Source organism: Labeo rohita, chromosome 19 (assembly GCF_022985175.1).
Source record: "Labeo rohita strain BAU-BD-2019 chromosome 19, IGBB_LRoh.1.0, whole genome shotgun sequence".
Lineage (NCBI taxonomy): Eukaryota > Metazoa > Chordata > Actinopteri > Cypriniformes > Cyprinidae > Labeo > Labeo rohita.
The window spans coordinates 27,141,412-27,161,908 of NC_066887.1; the positions used below are offsets into that span (position 1 = coordinate 27,141,412).

The 20,497-nt window shown below is 35.8% G+C and overlaps 2 protein-coding genes across 2 annotated transcripts in view; one reads left to right on the forward strand and one right to left on the reverse strand.

Moving 5' to 3' along the window:
• scxa (scleraxis bHLH transcription factor a) overlaps positions 1-5,621 on the forward strand; it is a 6,104-nt gene extending 483 nt beyond the window's left edge. The window contains exons 1-2 of the mRNA XM_051137231.1: positions 1-426; positions 4,965-5,621. The exon at positions 1-426 is cut by the window's left edge and continues 483 nt beyond it. Coding sequence (XP_050993188.1) covers positions 1-426; positions 4,965-5,003 — 465 coding nt within the window. The 3' untranslated portion in view covers positions 5,004-5,621. The remainder of the gene's footprint in view (positions 427-4,964) is intronic.
• Positions 1-20,497, reverse strand: part of bop1 (BOP1 ribosomal biogenesis factor) — a 96,049-nt gene that overhangs the window by 57,138 nt on the left and 18,414 nt on the right. The gene's annotated exons all lie outside the window — the stretch shown is intronic.

The following is a 20,497-nucleotide window of genomic DNA, read 5'->3' on the forward strand; positions in this document are numbered from 1 at the left end:
AAAGTTGGAAGAAAGCGGAAACCTGGTGTAGGAGGTGGTGGACGGCTAATAGGGACACCACCCAACACCACCGGGATAATTGGACCTGTGATAGAGGGCCGTCAACGCAATGCAGCCAACGCGCGGGAGCGGGATCGCACCAACAGCGTCAACACCGCCTTCACCGCATTGAGGACTCTCATCCCAACGGAGCCCGCCGACCGGAAGCTGTCCAAGATCGAGACCTTGCGGTTGGCGTCCAGTTACATCTCCCACTTGGGAAACGTTCTGCTCGTGGGCGAAGCTTGCGGGGACGGACAGCCGTGCCACAGCGGAGGGCCCTCAACCTCAAACTACTACCACCACCACGGCTCACCGAGCCGGGACTCGGAGAACTCGCAGCCCAAACAGATCTGCACGTTTTGCCTCAGCAATCAGAGGAAACTGGTGAGTGAGATGCATGCAGGTGTTCTCCGTTAAAGTTGTGCAATGATCTGGACGTGTTCAAGTCCACAAACAAGCTGAAGAAATACAGACAGAGGTGTGAAATACGGCTGAACCTCGGGGAGGGATAAAAGTGAGGGTTTGAATCACTCTCTGCTAGTAAGGTCACTGAGGGCAATGAGTTAATCAGGATACAGTTGGCTTGCATTAAACGCTATCAAAATAAACTTGTAGAGTATCTTTGTTTATTTGTGGAGTATCTTTCAAACAAGTAGTTGCAAGGGTTTGTTTGCCTTTCTACAAAGCATTTCTGTCAATTTACCCACAACAAAGCATATTCCTGACTTCTAGAATCTCAGCAGAAAACTGATAAGGCATAATTTCGTACATGCTTTCCGAGGCACAATCAACTAGTGGTTTCTACTCCGGCCAACTACGTCTTTTAGTGAATCTGCGTCGTAAGTCTCAGGCTCCCCGAGATAAGGTTTGTCAGCGAAATCCGTCCTCGGCGCTCTGAAGCTGAGTTATGACTTCATCCACATGTCCTTTTCCATCAAGGGCGATATCTCTGTTACAGAGAGTGCTGCTACCATGACCTCATAGACAGATGCAGTGAAAGATCGGATTAAATGTAGCCCGACGGAAAATATCCAATCAACAAAGAGTCTGTCAGGTAATATACAAACACATCATCCATCTCTTCCCCCGGCGAGCGTGACTGCGCTGACCTTGGCCCATGCAGCCAACACCGCAGCACATTAAAAATAAAACTGTAAATCACACTCTGGCTGTGAGGAATACAATGACACCAAACCAAAAACAGGGGGAAAACTGTAATTTAAACTTGCGTGGCAAAGAACTGTCAGAGCTTGAAATATAACACACGCTCGAGACAATTACACTCCGCCATGACACAAGAGCATTTTTGCTTAGGGTATCTCACCACCGCAACGTGTGTTTAATCCTCAAAAACCTGAAGTGCTTCCAGAAGCCGTTTTCTTTTTCTGGATCTCTGAAAGCAAAGTCTGTAGCGATGGCAATAATAAAAGATAGCAACCGATTCCGTCGTGGGTAGTCGGCAACTAACGGCTGAATTGCAACAAACCCAGTTTGGGCCATTTATGACAAATGAGCAATTGGGAGGCATAAATATGCAAATGCAAATGGTCCGTGATCTATATATCAGGCCATGAGAATCTAGGGAACATCTGCTGCTGGGTATTTTCCCCCAAGTAGCCGTGCACCAACCTCAGCATTTCACTCTCACATCCTGTGTTGTTCTTAGGCGCTTCCTTGTTGCCCAGTTAATATCCTTGTCAAGTACGACATGCAACCTGCTCGGACAGTCGTAAATCTTTCAGAGGAGATTTCTAAAAGGAACACGGCGGTCTTTGCACTTTAAGCTGAGAGCTTTAAGCCCATTAAATTGATTAGAAAAGATTTCAACAGATTTATCTTGTAGCAAGGAAAACACTAAGTACATTATATAAGTACAGCACTTTAATGTTCAACTGTCCATTTCATGTAGTCAAATGGCTAAATATTAGTAAAAAAAATTCAACATCGGCCACTGTTGCTCTCTAGATATTGGTCAAATGCAAATTAGCAGCTCATTGGGCATCCATAAGACGTTCGATGTTTTACAAACCACACCGTATATTTCAGACTGAAGCAAATGTACAAAATAAACTATAACTGGCAACTACGTTTTATATGCTACACTGTTTGCGGTTAAGCTGTTGTTGAAAATCACATAGAAACCACCCAGTCATGAACAACAACAGGCCAAAGGCCAACGCTCCCATTTCAGGCCGTAACCTTAATCCGTACAAAACGAAATGATAGATCTTTATAAGTCCGATTGAGAATTACGCCCATGTCTTCGGGATTCCAGTGGCAGGCAGATATTTGAAACAGACCAGGCCTTTGCTTTGTAGTGCGCTTTCAGAAGTGGGTCTGTGCGCTCCAAAACCGCACTCGTCTCTTTTACCCCTACTTAGTGCTCATTACGCCGTGAAAATATCACTCAGCCAAGACGCGCGGCTTTATTGTTTCTAAAGAAAGAGAAAGACGAAATAAAGAACACACACACACACACACACCAGGAGAAAGATGTTGAGGTATAACCGAATTCAAATGCTCGGGTTTTCGCCAAAGTTAAGCGTCTGTAAGCTGACACAAAACAGACAGCTGCGTCGAGATTCTCAGGCGAAACGGACGCTTAAATCAAACGCAGACAGTCGTGAGGCAGAAAACTGCTACTTTTGCCTGCTAAGACGTTCAGGACTCAAACAGATTTGTGTCTATATAAAAATGATCGATTTTACCCTAAACATTTTCCAGCTTTTGATGCATCTGGCGGTTTTATCTGCATTTATTTTCATCTTGGACCTCTGTGCACACACTCGGTAACTAGTGTTTTCTACATCACCAAATCCACAAATATGACTGAGCGAGAAATTCCCTCTATTTTGGTGTTTTGACACCATCTTCCTCTGTCCGTTTAGCTAAACCACACTAGTCATTAGTGGTGGACGTTTGGTTTCTTGCAGGTGAGGTTGTAGATTGCATAACCAGGCACATAGGATGTCTTCTTCACAGTTATGGCGTCTGCTCAGATGGTAACTGAATAAAAACTAACGTGGGTCATATTTTCTGCATAATTATTGAGACTTCTCTCATTACGAGCATATGGAAGAGTTTAGAGCCTTTCGCTCTAACGGGAGCCCGAACATTTGACACAATATGAAATTATTTGAAGTGTTAGCAGCGCACGTTAAAGAGCCAACATTTTTCCCTCCGTAAACTGCCGTTTCATTCGAACGTATCCTAAAAGATTTGGCCAAAAGTGGGATCTTATAAAACCGCCAAATGTGAATACTTCAATACCTTCTGGAAAGTGAAGCCACATGAATTAAAGTCGGCCTGGAATTGGCTCATCCTTTACCACAGGTGGGGCGGTACGCTTCATAACCATAAACGAGGGGAAACTAGTGTTTTCGCTTGTGGGCAGCAGCGCAAAGGTCTGCGCAAATACTCCCGAACACTATAAAAACAATCAAAAGAGTGTAAATGGCACATTCAAAGGGTGCAAAACTCATATATAGGGATTAGCTCAAACACAAGACTGGTTTTAATAATCAACCCGTCCTGTCACCACCAAGAGGCTAGAGTTACACGTTTAAACACATGCGTGCACACACACCGTCTCATTGTGATCTTTAGACGGCTGTCAACGTTAAACGTCAACCTGAGGTGAAGCCAAATATTTGTGTTGAGAGCAGCCGCTTGAAGAGGTGAGCACCAATTTATTGATATAAAGATATTCGAGAATTTGCCTTGATTTGTTTCCTGCCTCAAAGTACTTGGAAATAATGTGTTTATAAAGGACTTCAGACCAAGGGGAGCGTACGATCAATCTGGGCATTTGGACGTAAGCTCCAGCAATAATAATTTCTTTACGGCGTGTTAGACAGGATATGAAAAGCAAATGTAGGCAAAATCCTATTAGTTTGGCCGTAAGTGATCCCTGGAGTCAAAGCGCTGGTGACTTTAAAGTGGCACTGAACTTAAAGGAGGGGCTGAAGGGAAAAAAAAAAAAAAAAAAAAAAAAAAAGGAGTGCGAAGGAAAGAAAGAAAGGAAAACGTTGAGGGGCAGGGTTATTTTCAAATGGGATTCTGTCTGACTTCATCAGTTAAGGTTGAGTGTTTTGACTAGAAACTCCGCCTACATCAGATGGGGGCCGCAGGAACGATGGCATTCCATCTGCTCCCGTTCTAAGCAAAGCAAACTGGGAAATGTGAGCCAGGTGTGTGTGCGTGCTACCGCAACTGGAAAGGTGATAGGAGAAAAACAGCAGGCGCGTTAATGCCAAACCACCAGCCTGCAGGGAGAAGGGCGACATGAACCCTCAAGAGTCAACAACTCCTGAAAAACCAATAAATATTAAGCATTTGTAAAATTTTGGATAAAAGCATCAGGTAAACAAGTTGCGTAAATAATAAAATGTAAACAAAACTGAATTCAAATAATGTAAACGTGACCTTGGAACACAAAACCAGTCGTAAGTAACAGGGGTATATTTGAAGCAATAACCAACAATACATTGCATTGATCAAAATGATCAATTTTTCTTCTTTTATGCCAAAAATCATTAGGATAATAAGTTAAGATCATGTTCCATGAAGATATTTTGTAAATATACTGTAAATACATCAAAACTTAATTTTTGATTAGTAATATGCATTGCTAAGAACTTCATTTGCACAACTTTAAAGATGATTTTCTCAATATTTTGATTTTTTGCACTCTCAGATTCCAGATTTATTATAGAAATATTGTCCTATTCTAACAAACCATACATCAATGCAAAGTTTATTTATTGAGCTTTTTCAAAGCACAGTTTCAAAAAAAAAAACTGATCCTTGACTGGATTTGTAGTCCAGGGTCATATATTTAAATACATTTTAATAATGAACAAAAAAAAAATTGTTGAACCTGACATTTTTCATAACTAACCAATTATTTTCTTTCATTTCAGAGCAAAGACAGAGAGCGGAAATCGGCCCTAAGGAGTTAAGCCACGAAGTGAATGGATTTACAAAACAACATCATCACCAATGTACAAAAGCTGTTGACTGCAAAGCGCAATGTTGTGGTGTATATATGCAAATATCAATTCATATTTAATTATTTGTGAATCGCCGTTGGACTGGAGCGTTTTTTTATTGGAGAAATAAACATGTACGACTGGAAAAAGACCAGACTGCAGCGACTTGATTATGCAAGAGCTGAACATCCCGCCACAGACTTCATCTGTTTCCACCTTTTCTGTGCACACACCAAATGTTTATCTTTGAGCACAGGGAGTTGAGGTAAAGCTATTCACCAAAGACTTTTTGAATAAAAGGACTGTATTGACAAGGTTGCAAATGATCACATAATTTTCCCAGGAGACAAAACGTACGGAGCCAAGCTTTGCAAATCAATGACGGAACATCTTCCTGTATTCCAAATCAAAGAGGATCTTGGGACAGAGCGCTCATATTGAGGACATGAATGGATGCGAATTGATATGTGGCTCGTTATTTCTTACAAAAGACACTTAGCCTGACTATGAAAGCGCAATAAATTCCATAAATGCAGTATACTGTAAGTCTAATATGGCAAATTACATATATTCTTCATTGTTTAAATTAAAAATTACTGAACAAACAGAATGAAAACCACCTGTGTTTCTTTCTAGTATGACTCAACATCATGTCACAAAGGCGTTTGGATATCTTTGTCGTCCTGTAATTTGGCCAAAACCTCAAAACGGCTACAAAAACAGTCCCTGCAGATAAAGATCAACACTTTTATTTTATCATCTCTGTTGATCATCTCTCATCATGAGTCTGTGAAGACTAAATATTTAATTTCACATTCTCTTTCTGTGTTTCATTAGGTTAAGAAATACAAACAGATCTAGAGACACATACATAGTCTTATATTTCACACACGCAGACATAATAGTTCAAGATTTATGCAACGTTATCAACTAAAACTGGCAAGAATGGTTGTTTATGATCTATTGTAGTGATTCTCAATATTTCTGAAACAAGATTTACCAGATGAGAATTAAAGTTACAGTTTCTACAAATAAGTTGTACTCACAATTTCTATCTTAGAAAAGATTTTACAAACTTGACAAAAGAAATGTCTTGATTTTTTGTGGTTTTGGTTTATTTTAATGCTTTTAAATCAATTAGTCTGTCTATCTATCTATCTATCTATCTATCTATCTATCTATCTATCTATCTATCTATCTATCTATCTATCTATCTTCTACATTTTAAAAAAAAAGAATAAAAGTATATTAAAAATAAAATAAATCAAAATAAGGGAATAAATAACTAACTAACTAAATAAATTTTTAAATGTATAATTTTTGTACCTTATAAAAGATTTTAAGCTTATAAATAGAAAAGGTCTTATTGACAAGAAATTGTCAATTTGTCAGTTTGGATTTTGCTTATTTTAATGCTTGTTTAGTCTTATTTTAAATCAATCAATCAATCAATAAAATATATATTAAAAATAAAATAAATCAAAATAAGGGAATAAATAAATAAATAAATATATATATTATATATAATGCATAAATCTATCTATCTATCTATCTATCTATCTATCTATCTATCTATCTATCTATCTATCTATCTATCTATCTATCTATCTATGCATTTAAAAAATAATAAAAGTACATCAAAAAATAGAACAGATACACACACATATTTTATGCATCATATATATATATATATATATATATATATATATATATATATATATATATATATATATATATATATATATATATATATATATATATATATATATATATATATTACCTTCCAAAAAGCACAAAGGAAGGTACAATGGTTGCTCAAATTTAGAGGACAGGAATTAGTGTGAGCTGAAACAGACGCCCGAACCAAGGTGGACGGCACAGGAAGTGAGGCCTGTCAGACAGACAGCTGTTCTGTGTGGTGGCGCAGATGGGATTTGCAGGTAAAGCTTTTGGCAGCGGTCCTGGTAGAGTCCACCCTTGACAGCGCCAAAAAGGTTGAGAGGAAGTTCGGACAAATTTTGTCTTGGTCTTGAGCGCCTCGACTCACGTATCACCGTCTACAACCTCCACACCTGCTCGCCAATCTAAAATCACTTCATCTCTCCTTTCAGGTAACTAAAATGAGACTCTGCTTTGTTATACTACTCAAAAAAAAAAAAAAAAAAAGAAGTGATAGCTTTGTTTTAATATTTTGACGTTAGGTTACTATAATAACTACAATTAATCTTGTGATTGTTTTTGTAGTTAATGTCTAAAACATTCAGCTTCTTCTTAAGAAAAAAATACATAAACACAAAAGAGCTTCTCATGGGTGATATTTCATATTGAGCTTCACTGATATTTCAGTTCGACCATTGCAAAAACAGCTAATTATTTTACTTTTGTTAAACACCCCATCTGGATTTCATTTATAAATAAATCTGCCGTTAATCTCCTCGACTGGAATAAGAACGGCAAAAACTCATGATGAGACCTAGAAGCTCTGGTGTGTCATTAATTGGAGAGCAGAGAGCAGATTGTTTTTCAACGGTATTATCGATTGTTTTTAGTTTAAAAGTAAATCTAGTCTGGTGTCAATGAAGCGGTACGTGATCTTTACTGATGGGGTTGTGGACGCATGCAAGACAAAAAGCAAAGCATTAGGCGGCATCCCGCTGAGTCTTACCCCTCTGTTCACCCCGGTCTGTCATTCTGTCAACCCCTCATATCTCACAGAACAGCTCCATATCGACACACATGGACCCGGTTACCTGTGTGTCTGACGCAGGCCTCACATCCAGCTACTACAGACATCAACACTCGTACAGAAGAATAACAATGACAAAGAAAAGTAATCAGCAATGACAAAGCATTAAAATATCATGTCGGATCCAAGAGAACTACTCATTCTAGTCACTGATGAAAATACAACTAGTAAAGCTCCAAATATCATGGACTACAAAATAAAACAACATGGACATTTATATGGAAACGATATAAAAGTATATTTTGAAATATTATATTAACAGGAATGAAATGTGTACAATAATTGAAAAGTGTCATAAATTAACAAATAGAACTGACATATTTAATTTAAAATATTTATATATAAACACATATAAATAAATATAATGTATAAGAACATTACATATGTATAATATACAAGTATTATATATATTATTTTAGATGTATTCAAAAATAAATATATACACACAAAATGTATTAAAAATCTATAATCTATATTATTCTAAAATATGTGTATTACATGTATATTACGTATGTAAATAAATGTTACATATATAAATAAATATACTAATATATATATATATATATATATATATATATATATATATATATATATATATATATATATATATATATATATATATATATATATATATAAACATAAACATAAATGTATGAAAACAGTATATATTATAACATTTAAAATGTAATAATTTTTATATAATATAAATATTTTAAATGTATTATATATATGTAATCTATATTATTACAAGTTGTAAACTCATAATACATTTTTTAGATAATTTTAATGATATAATATTCTAAATGTATTTTTAATAATATATATTATTAAAATATGATTAAATATTAATTATTAAAAAATGTGTAAACTATATTATTATAAGTCATAATATATTTTTTATATAATTTTAATGATATAATATTCTAAATGTAGGTTTAATAATATTCATATTTAATCATATTTTAATAATAAATATAACATTGTAAATGTATCATATGTATCTCAGTGTATTCAAATTTTCAAAAATCATGGTTTTTATTGTTATGTTTTTTTTGTTAGTTCGCTATTTATAAGTTATATTTACTTAATCAAAATAACCAAACTGTAGTTTGATTGTGATTAATTGGAATGCACAATGAAAAACATGATTTTTGAAATTTGTTAAAAATTAGTTCCTATACACACATATATTTAAAATATTTTGTATCATATTTAAATTATATACAAAAAAAAAAAAAAAAAATAAATAAATAAATAAATAATAATATATATATATATATATATATATATATATATATATATATATATTTTTTTTTTTTTTTACATTTTACAATAATATATAATAATATAGATATAGAAGGGGTGTAACGATACATGTATTCGTACCGAACCGTCACGGTACGGGCATCTTGGTTTGTTGCAGGAGGCCTTACAACGAATAAAGGCAATTCACTTTCATTCCAGAAGGGGGCGCCCGCAGTAATGCGACGCTGTTTGATAACCCACCGCAGAGGAACAGCCAATGCCAGGAGTTTCGGGTTGTGGCTAGAAGGGATACAGCTCTGACTGGAAACTAACAATGAATTGTTTTACCTATAGGATCGCGTTTTTTTAACATATACACATGATTATTTCAGCTTTCCTCATACCAGCAAAATCAACTTAAACAAAAAACAAATAGGATGTTGCTTTCTACCATTTGAGTTTTCTTTCTGTCACAAAACTGAACTGAAACTCAGCAATACAGGCTATGTTACGTGTCGCACTGTTTTTTCCCCTTGACTAGCAGTTAACTAAATTAAATGTGTGTCAAGTATTTATTCCTTGTATGTATATATGTACTAGATTGTATAGCCTATATATATATATATATATAACATTATAATTTGCTATAATATTTAGTATTTTTACATGTAGGTGGAAAAAAATAAATTGTAATTTGTACTACAGTCTGTCAAAAATAAATGAAAAGAAATCTAGCACAGTAGATTTTTTCTGTTGTACCGAAATTGTATCGAACCGTGACCCCCAAACTGAGGTGCATACCAAACATACCGTGACATTGGTGTACTGTGCGTGTATATATATATATATATATATATATATATATATATATATACATACACATACACATACACACACACACACACACACACACACACACACACATATTTACACACATAGCGCCCAAAGCACAATGGCATAATTTCTTTGCAGTGTGAAGTGTAAAGAAGAAATAAATTCTACACCATTTACTTAATTCAGAGAAGAAAGTTGAAAACCAAAACTGTTTATTCATTGGCGAGACTCTCTGTATATTTTGGAAACGACACAAGGGGAACTATCAAATCTGTTCTCGAACAGACACCATTATGAGCCAATGCAAATAATCTTCAAATGATCAGTTATCAGTTGAGTGATCTGCTAACAATAGTCTGAATTATATCACTGCAACAACCAGAGTCCAATCAACCTTGCATGGAAGGTATGTAATTTTTTTTTCATTCAATCATGCTGATATTTACCAACTGCAAGTTTAATACCATGAAATGGGCCACTTTTGTACAGAACTTATAACGCTATTCACTTTAAATAAACACAGACATCAACTCTACACCACACACTCACCAATGTCAAGTTACAAATTGGAAGCAACAGCAAACGAATCCTGAAAACACATTGTCCCCCTCATTACCGGCCTAAACAGTTTGAAAACAGAGCAGGCCGATGACCAGAGCAGACGCAGTTCTTTCCATGAAAGGCTGGACGTGGGGGTAATAATCCAGCCTCCCCCGGGTCCCGCGAGACCGTCTGGAGGATGGCTAACAGATGACAGCTGCACAGGCCCGATTCTCGTCTGTTCAGCATCAGAGCGCTGCTGTCCCGGCCCGTCCCTTCCTGTCCCGTCCGCCTTACCCAACGAAGACGGTGCCATGCAGTCGGCCGGAAGGAACGGATTCGCTCACCTGACAGACCTGCAGCTGCATACCCCACTTTCCGTTTCCCAACTTCTTATACAGAACCAAAAGCCATAAGATGAAATCCCATCATTATTTCTAAAATAGCGAAACCACAAAAGAGGTCGCCGAAAGGTCAAGCGCTTATTAGTTATAGCAAAAAACCACCACACCACCCAATAAATAAATAATCTGCAGATCTTCGCACACGGGGCTTTAACCTTGGAGGACGCATGTGGAAAGTTTGCGTTCTGGCAATGTAGGTTTCAAATGGGTTTCCCACCTGGCCTCGGAGCATCCGGTACATCATTCAGAGAAAGTCATTATTTATTGAAAATTAAATATCTAATGAGGCCCTGAAGCTTTTCTACATGACGACTCTGGTCGTATAACAGAAGAGAAAGCCATCGCATCAAATCCACGAGAGCGAAGCGCTTGACTTTTCCTTTATATCATTAACCAAAGCATCCCAGTGAGAGCTTTTTTCCTTCTGCCGTCCTACAAGCCACGACGAGACGTTTGCCCGTATGGTTGCGAAAAAAAAAAAAAAAAAAAAAAAAAAGAAGCATATTTTCGTTTTCAATTTTGAGGACAGGTCCACAGAAAGTATGACAGAAAGCATCTACGTCAGGAGAGACACTAAAGGCCAAGGTGGTAACGGGCCATAATTCTTTTTTCCTTTAGTTATTTTTCCGCCTTCGTTGTACAAACACATGCTTCAATCACCTTTAACACAATGCGGAAAAAATGTCTCAGCTAAAATAAAAGAGATAAAAGCTCTGTTCCAAAACCTAGTGCACTGTGGAGCATTTAAAGCATAATTTAAATGGACAGTTTACCCAAAAATAAATGTTCTGTCATAATTTCCTCAACCTCATATCATTTTAAACCTGTGTGACTTTCATCTGCAGAGGAAAAATGTAATTGTTTTAATACAAATCAGATTTTTTTTCTTTAAATATTATAAATACATTTCTGACCCTGGACCACCAAACCAGTCGTAGGTAGCATGGGTATATCTGCAACAATAGCCAACAATGTGGGTCAATTTTTTTTATGCCAAAAATCATTAGGATATTAAGTAAAGATAATTTTCCATTAAGATATTTTGTTCATTTCCTACCAAAAACATATCAAAACTTAATTTTTGATTAGTAATATGCATTGCTAAGAAACTCTTTGTAAAAAAGAATTTTCTCAATATTTAGATTTTTTTGCACCCTCAGAGCACAGATTTTCAGTTGTATCTCAGCCAAAATATTGTCCTATCCTAACAAACCAGACATTAATAGAAAAATGTCATTTATGTAGCTTTCATATGGTGTAAAAATCTTAATTTAAAAAAAAAAAAATGGACCCTTATGACTGGTTTTGTGGTCCATTGTCAGATATATAAGTATGACTATGCCCTGTTAAATGTTTGGAAACATTATGATTTATGAATATCTTAGAATGTATTAGAATTATTTCTGAAGGATTATGTGACGCAATGATGCTGAAAATTCAGCTTTACCATCATAAGAATAAATACAAAATTTTAAATACATTTACACAGAAAAGTTACTTCAAATTTTTTAAATATTTTTAAATATTACAGCTTTTACTATATTTTTCATCAGATAATGCAGCCTTAGTAAGCATAAGAGACTTCATTAAAAAAGTAAAAATCCTAATTTTCCAAACTTTAACAAGTACTGTATGTGTGTGTGTTTTATTACTATTATTATTACTATTATTATTATTATTATTTATATATATTTATATATATATTATTATTATTATAATTTTTTTTTTATACACACACACACATTAAGGGTGTGATGGAAGACTGTGAAGGCTCACAAGATGTGACAATACACGATTTTGGGTTCACGAGAATGAGACGAGATGAGACTGCTTTTAAGAAAAAAAAAAAAAACTGGAAACATGGTCTTTTCTTCGACTTAAAGTCATAAAGTGCAAAATAATGTAGATGCATTTTGAAATGTTTTAACTGGTGATGCACGATAATCAATTTTTGCAGATATGCCGATATTTTTCAACTCATTTTTGGCAACAGCCGATGCCGATACGGATATATTTCCTTTGTTTGGAAACAACAACAAGTCTCTTATGTACAGAGATTATAAACATTTTATTTGATTAGTTTTAAGCAAAAACTTACTTGTCAGAAGTAAATAAACAATAATAAATGTTATTTTTATAATGTGAGTGCAATGACAGCTTTGAACATAAAATTTTCTTTTGACAGATGAACCATAACATTTTATTTGTAGATTTAACATTTGTAGCAAAAGAGAGTAAAAACTTAAAATATTACACATTAATAAATATACACACATAAAATGGTTTAATTTACAAGTGTCATGTTTTATTCATGTAAGCTATATCTTCTGACTTTTAAGTACCTTAATGTTGTTTGTGTATTATATCAAAAAGGCCTACAGCGCCCCCTAAGTAAATAAAATGTCTTACCAGGCAGGCATTTGGACACGGGGGAGGCTGTTACTGCTGCCACACGTTAGAGACTGTTGACAATCGCACACCAAACGCGTCATTCTGTACTTTCATTCTCAAATTTAATGCAGCGATCCAAAACAGTGAATCTAATCAAGCTTCAGAAGTTTCATGCTTCAAAAGTTTGCTTCAGGAATGACCACACTGCTGATGTGATCTTATCGCGAGCACACCAAGACCACATGTGAGGTATTCCTCTTTATCGACAAGGCATATATTTTTGGAAAATGACCAATCGTTTCACTAGATAAGACCCTTATTCCTCAGCTGGGATCATGTTGAACCCTTTGTATCTGCACTGAAACTGCAATTTGGACCTTCAACCCATTGGCTCCCACTGAAATCCACTATATGGAGAAAAATCCTGGAATATCTTCCTCACAAAACTTAATTTCTTTTTTAGACTGAAGAAAGAAAAACCATGAACATCTTGGATGACATGGTGAGTAAATTAGGACATTTTTATTCTCCAAGTGAACTAATCCTTTAAGCCTTTATCGGCCGATTCCGATAACAGTCCAATAAAATTGTGCATGCCTAGTTCTAACAAATCACCTTATAATGAAGGTCATTTCAGTTCTGCTGTGCATGATTTATCATATGCAGTAAAAGACGGAGCAATATTTAAGCACTGTAAAAGGTTTTGCCACAAACTCAACTGACTGGCTTCTCTCCTGTATGATTTCACATGAGTCTCCTCAGGCCTTATAACTGTACATGAGCTTCTAACTTCTGATTGAAGCTATGTGTGACCTTCTAACTGAACTCCGTTCCACAAATAGGTCTGTAAAGTGATTGAAAATCCTATTCTAATTAATTACATTATGTGATTAATTAACGTAATTAAATCGCAAATTAACTGGACAAATTCTGGCTGAGTAAAGCACTGAATAAACACTACAAAAAGTAACTTTACAAAGAAATATTATGATTCAACGTTTGTTTTGTGCGAGTCACTATTTGTACGAAACAAAAGGTCGCTGCCTACGTCGAGGGCTCCAAATCAATCACTTACGATGTTTCGTTTAGGATACTGTCTGGGCGTAGGAAGCACACAATAGGGAGCTAACTAGGTTTTGGAATGGAGTCGTAGTTGTGGGATTTTAAGTCTAGCTCATCTCCTTCCTGTATCTGAGGTAAACAGTCAGCACACATCGTTCTCCGTATCTCCATTCACGTCCTCGCATGGATATCCCGAGGCAGCCCCCGCTGGCAGTTGGTTTCAATCAGGCCTTCTGGCAGGATGCATGCTGGCCCAACTGGGAGTTGTGCTGAAGACCGGATGAAAAGGAAGTCCTAAAAACTGTGGAACGACAGGTGGCTACTTTGGCTGCTCTCGAAGAAAAAAAAAAGCCAGATTTCCAACGCCTACCCCCCACCTCCACACACCTGCAAGAGTCCGCAGCCTGGGGTCCCGTTTGCTCTGTCTGACCGGCACGCGATTTACCCGAGCGCCTCCTCCCCGTCTGACCCCCCACCCCCGGCCCTCTGGATCAACATTCCCTCCTGACTAAGAAAAACACATCCCTGCTTCTCCTTAAATAGACTATTAAAAAGAAATTTCCTGCTGACAGCGGCGTGTCAGGCCAAGATTCCACATAATTTACCGGCGATCTGTCAATTTTATCAGCCTATTGATTTCAGCGGAGCGCGCTGGGCTGAAAGAAGACCTTTGTGTCCTCAGACAGGAACGGTTTGGAAATCACTTCATCCTTAGAAGGCAACCGAGACTTTTCAATCCATCGCGGGGTCTTTGGACAACAGCCCGGACGAGTGCTGAGCGTTTGGTGATCGATATCGTTTTCATCTATTCTCTGACAACTCACCGTGGCCAGAAGCGTACTCTACGCAAGTGGTGCATTTGCAAATACTTAACTGGTATTTTTGTACCACAGTGGCAGTAACAACTTCAGGTAGCTAGGCCTTCCGGAGGAGTTTCCTCCAAGTGGCAAGAAAGGCAGTGCCTCCTCAAAAAAAATTGGATAATAAAAAATTTGTACTACAAAAACACCACCAATATTATAAAATATAACATTAAAAACAGGGCTCGCAAATGTGACTGATAACTACTGTGTGCGACTATGAAAAAATATTTAGGAGTGCCAGTGCGACTGACCTGATCAGCATATTTGTGTTTGCGCTGAGGGGAGCTTCAAAGGTTTCTACGTGTTTTTGCATTGAGTAATGTATCACAGACATATCTCACGACTCCTTTATTAAACTAAGTGTAGAGAGAGAGTGTAAATAAGAGATTCATTGTGTGGTGTACAGAGTTTTGTTGATTATAATGGAACTTTGTGAGATTGTGATGAACTAAGATGAGTGACAGCTTTTAATCATTTTAAGTGAGTTTGTAAATGAGATATTGATTTAAAACAACAATTAAATAAACAAGAAGTTAATATTAAGTGACTTACATTATCTGACTATAACACTATTGCCTGATTTAGCTCTATTTCGTCATCAAAAGTAGTCTGAAACAAGTCACAACTGAGCCGCTGCGCATTTCCATTCAAACACAGTGTTACTTTGTTTATGAATGAATGTGCGTTTTTAAACAAATCTAGTAAGTCAATGATTCAATTTCCCATTCATAAAGACAGTCACTTTATTCCTGAACGAATTAGCCATTCGAACGAATCAAATGAATGAATGATTCAGTAATTAAATCAGTGACTTGCCGCCATCTACCGGCAGATTTAGTTTCATTTTTAAAGTATCTTTTTCAGTTATTAAATCATGTAATATTTCTGTATTCAAACGTTTATAATTTAAAACATTAATCTCAACATGAATTCATGAATTTGACTGCACTCATGACACCTCTGAGCCTCATTAAACATATGAAAATACACCTACAAGCCACTTTGGTGTTCTTCTTTGCCACCTATGTAGTACAAATTAATTTTGTTAATACTGATTTCATGAAAAATGCCATTACAAAGGTAAAAACTAAATTCCCCAGTAAATCACTTTAAGGAGTCAAATATGACCTCGTAATGGGAAGGCTAATTTTTGATCAGATCTCTTGATTATTGATTAGAAGGTGCTCCTTAAATTTTGACAGTGCTCCTAAATTTAAGTAGAAAAGTAGAGCCCCGCACTGTTTCTAGTTTCCAGCACGCTCTGTTGAAGTTAAGTAATGTGTGTTTTTTAGTTTAAAAGTGTGTTTATGATACAAGTTCCTCTAACTATCATTTCATTAGAAGTTTTCATGACTTTTTGCAAAATTCTTGCTTTTTTTTTTGTAAAAGCAGGTGGCATAAGGGTCTAAAATAACTGTAAAATATAAATAACAGTAAACCGATCAATAGAAATAGGATAAAACCTAAGATACTGCGCAATCCTCTCCTTGAGCCGCTTCTCCCCTCTGAAATGCACACAGGAATACATTCGTTCGGTTTACGGCTCCAAATAGCTTACACGTTTGCTTGACTCCTGCCAGAGGGAGGAATTATTGGCCTGACTGTGATCTGGAAGGTACGGCGTGGGTGTGAGGTCTGTGTGGGGACCAATGGCTCCCGGTGGGATACAGCCCTTAAATCCCCCCCTTTACCTTGCTGCATGTGCAACAGAACACCACCCACATTCACTTGAGTCTAATTTGATAAATCTAAAGAGCGGCTCGATCCAATGGATCCAGGAGAACAAAACCGCTCTTTGTGTTTTAATAGCGCAGACGTTTTCGTAAAAATCCATGCCCGTGTCTGCCGAAGCAAAAAACATATTAATCATTCTCTTCCCTGAAACACTCAAACGAATGGCGTGCTGGGGGGAAAGACAAAGAGAAGCATAGAAACTACATGAACAACAGACGCTAGCGGTGCTTTTAACATGAACTCCAGAACAGAATACAACTAGGGTGCAAGAAAACACCCTGGGCCAACAAGGTACAGATACTGGAAAAGGTCAAAGGTCTACGGTTTAACTGTGCTTCTTACAATTTTAACATATACGTTGACTTCCACAAAGGAAGTTTTTATTGAAATTGTGCCTAGAAACTTCTAGGACTTTTTTATACTTTAATATACTTCTAGGTTTTATCCATATGAAGCCTACTAGATCATATTTGATACTTAACATGATCAAAACTTTGCTGAAAAACCTGTTGTACATAACTAAATACATGCCATCTGTCTTCTGATTAAATGTTCATACGTTTTATCAATTAAAAGGCCTTTTAGTACCATTCTATAAATGTCCACCTTCAGGTCGCAAAGATTTTTTCTGATTTTTATGAAGTAAACTTACAAATATTTGTATATTGTTAGCAGAATTTCAAGATGAACACTTATTGGACTGAATCAACTTAAGTTAACTTGATTATATGTGTGACCCTGGACCACAAAACCAGTCACAAGTAGCACGGGTATATTTGTAGCAATAGCAAACAATACACTGTATGGGTTACATTTTTCTTTTATGCCAAAAATCATCAGGATATTAAGTAAAGATCATGTTCTATGAAGATATTTTGTTAATTTACCATAAATATATTAAAACCTAATTTCTGATTAGTAATATGCATGGCTAAGAACTTTGACTAAGATTTTTTTGCACCCTCAGATTTTCTATTAGCTATTAGCTATTAAAAATAGAAATAGCTATTAGCTATTTCTATTTTTCTATTAGAAAAATCATGTTAAATATGAGCATCTAACTTGATACCCAAGGCCTTTGAGGAATGATTATTGGCAACAATCATTGCATTGCATTATATATTTGGAAACTACAGAGATTTGAGCAATAACACTATCTTACTAAGATATATTGTGAGACATTGTGTGAAAACTAATATTTGCATGCATTTTATGTAAGTAGTTGCTATATTATTAGATCTCATTGACTTGCATTACAAGCTATTAGAATTTCATCTTACTTAGCCATACAAACACCACTATCTATATCAAATTGCATATTTTTAGTCAGTTTGGGCCTCTGAATAAAACTGAAATGTTTTTGTTCCTTGAATAAAATATGAGGTACATAACATCCTTATCCATATTCTGTTCATACTATGAGCCATAAAAAGCTCATAAAAAAGCCTAATCCATCATATGATACTCAACAAAAGACACGTACACTACCAGTCAAAAGTTTTTGAACAGTAAGATTTTAATGTTTTTTTGCATTTATTTGATGCAAAATACAGCAAAAGCAGTATTTTTGTGTAATATTTTTACAACTTAAAATAAATGATTTCTATTTGAATACATTTTAAAAAGTAATTTATTCCTGCAATTAAAGCTAAATTTTCAGCATCATTACTCCAGTAACATGATCCTTCAGAAATCATTCTGATATGCTGATTTGCTGTCTGTTCAAGAAACATTTATTATTATTATAATCTTCACCATCATCATCATCAATACCATTCAAAAGCTTGGAGTCAGTATTTTTGGGGGGAAAGAAATTATAGAAATTAATACTTTTATTTAGCAAAATTGATCAAAAGTGATGATAAAAATAATAAAAAGAAGATTAATGCTGTTCTTTTGAACTTCCTATTCATCAAAGAAACCTGAAAAAAATTCTACTAAAAAGTCTGCTGTTTTCAACATAATAATAATAATAATAATAATAATAATAATAATAATAAAAATAATAATAATAATAATAATAATAATAATAATAATAATAATAATAATAATAATATAATAGTTTTTGGAGCAGCAAATCAGAATATTAGAATGATTTCTAAAGGATAATGTGACTGGAGTAATGATGCTAAAAATTCAGCTCTGAAATCTCAAGAATAAATTAAATATAATAAATTATTATATAAGTTTTTTTAAATAGCAAAAGTATTTTAAAATTTTACTGTTTTTGCTGTACTTTGGATCAAATTAATGCAGGCTTGAAGAGACTTCAAAAAACATTTAAAATATTACTGTTCAAAAACTTCTGACTGGTAGTGTATACAAACCTTTTTTTAAGATTGTGTCTAAAGGTTCATTAAAATGTTTGATTTCAAAAACACTAGGTTTTTTTTTTTTTTTTTTTTTTTACTATTATTTCACATGTCTGGGTTTGCAGTCTTAGGTAGACTTTTGATATGCAAGTTCATTTTACAAGCTGGTTTGGTAGTAAGAATGCAAAAAAAAGTGAATGATGGGATATTGACCAAGCAGGGTTCTCATTTCACTTGGCAAGCAGACTGTGACTTCGAAGCAGTGAGAGGTGCGGAACACTGAGGGTCAAAGTTGGAGGTGAGTTCAGGCCTCAACTGGTGCTGGGCTGCCAAGGGTGAATGGATACGACCCCCCTGGTTCCTGTTTCATAAATTGATGTGAATTTGCTGCTTGAACAGAGAGCCAGGACCTTCCACAACGTCCGCTTGGGATCCTGAACTTTGTGAAAGAAACGTCGTCCAAGAGAAGCGCGTTGACGGCTTTGATTAGCTTTGGGTATCCAGTAGCTTTTCAACCATTTCAATCTTGGTGCTCTGTGGACGGTCACTGCTCTCCAAATGTTCATACGAGCCGAGCGGAACACATACGTATTCAGAGACAACAGGAAAGCGGTAATGATGGCCAGTAATGAAAATCTCTTCCTTCGCCGAGAGTCTTGAAACCTTTCAGTGCCCATCCAACATCCAATGGAAAGACAAAGGGAAAGAAAATAATATTGGAAAAGGTAGACCATATCCCCCAGCTCAGGAGCACTGGGTCATAATCATGCTTATAGATCCAGCTGTACATGGAAAGGTTACCAAGCCTGGTAAGGAAGAAGGGGTTTCTTCTAGGGCTGCATGATTAATTGAAATAAAACTGAAATCGCAATAAGGCTGCATTTTAATTGCATAAATATAGGCGCTACGCGTTAAAGAGTGAAGCGCGGCACTGTGTTCATTTAAACATGAGCAGCTCATGATCCATCATTGTTTGCAGTGTCTCTGTTTGTTGCTCCACACAAGCTTCATCTCTGCATCCTCTCTGAGTTTGGGTCACCTCAATGCGCACTTAGGAACTCAATATATGCTAACCACCTTCCCAAACATGTAATGAAAAGCACTTATTGGCCAAAGAGAAGATTTAAGGGCCAAAATAAAGGTTTTACAGTTTGAAATTGTTATTGTATAATTATTTTTTTATGATTGATAATTACATAATTTTGGCCAAATTGTGCCAAATTTTAAATTGCAATTGCAACTTTTATCAGAAAAATTGAGTCTAGATTTTCCCCCATATCATGCAGCTTTAGTTTCTTCCCTAAATTATCCTCTAAGAGGCCAGAACTGCTAA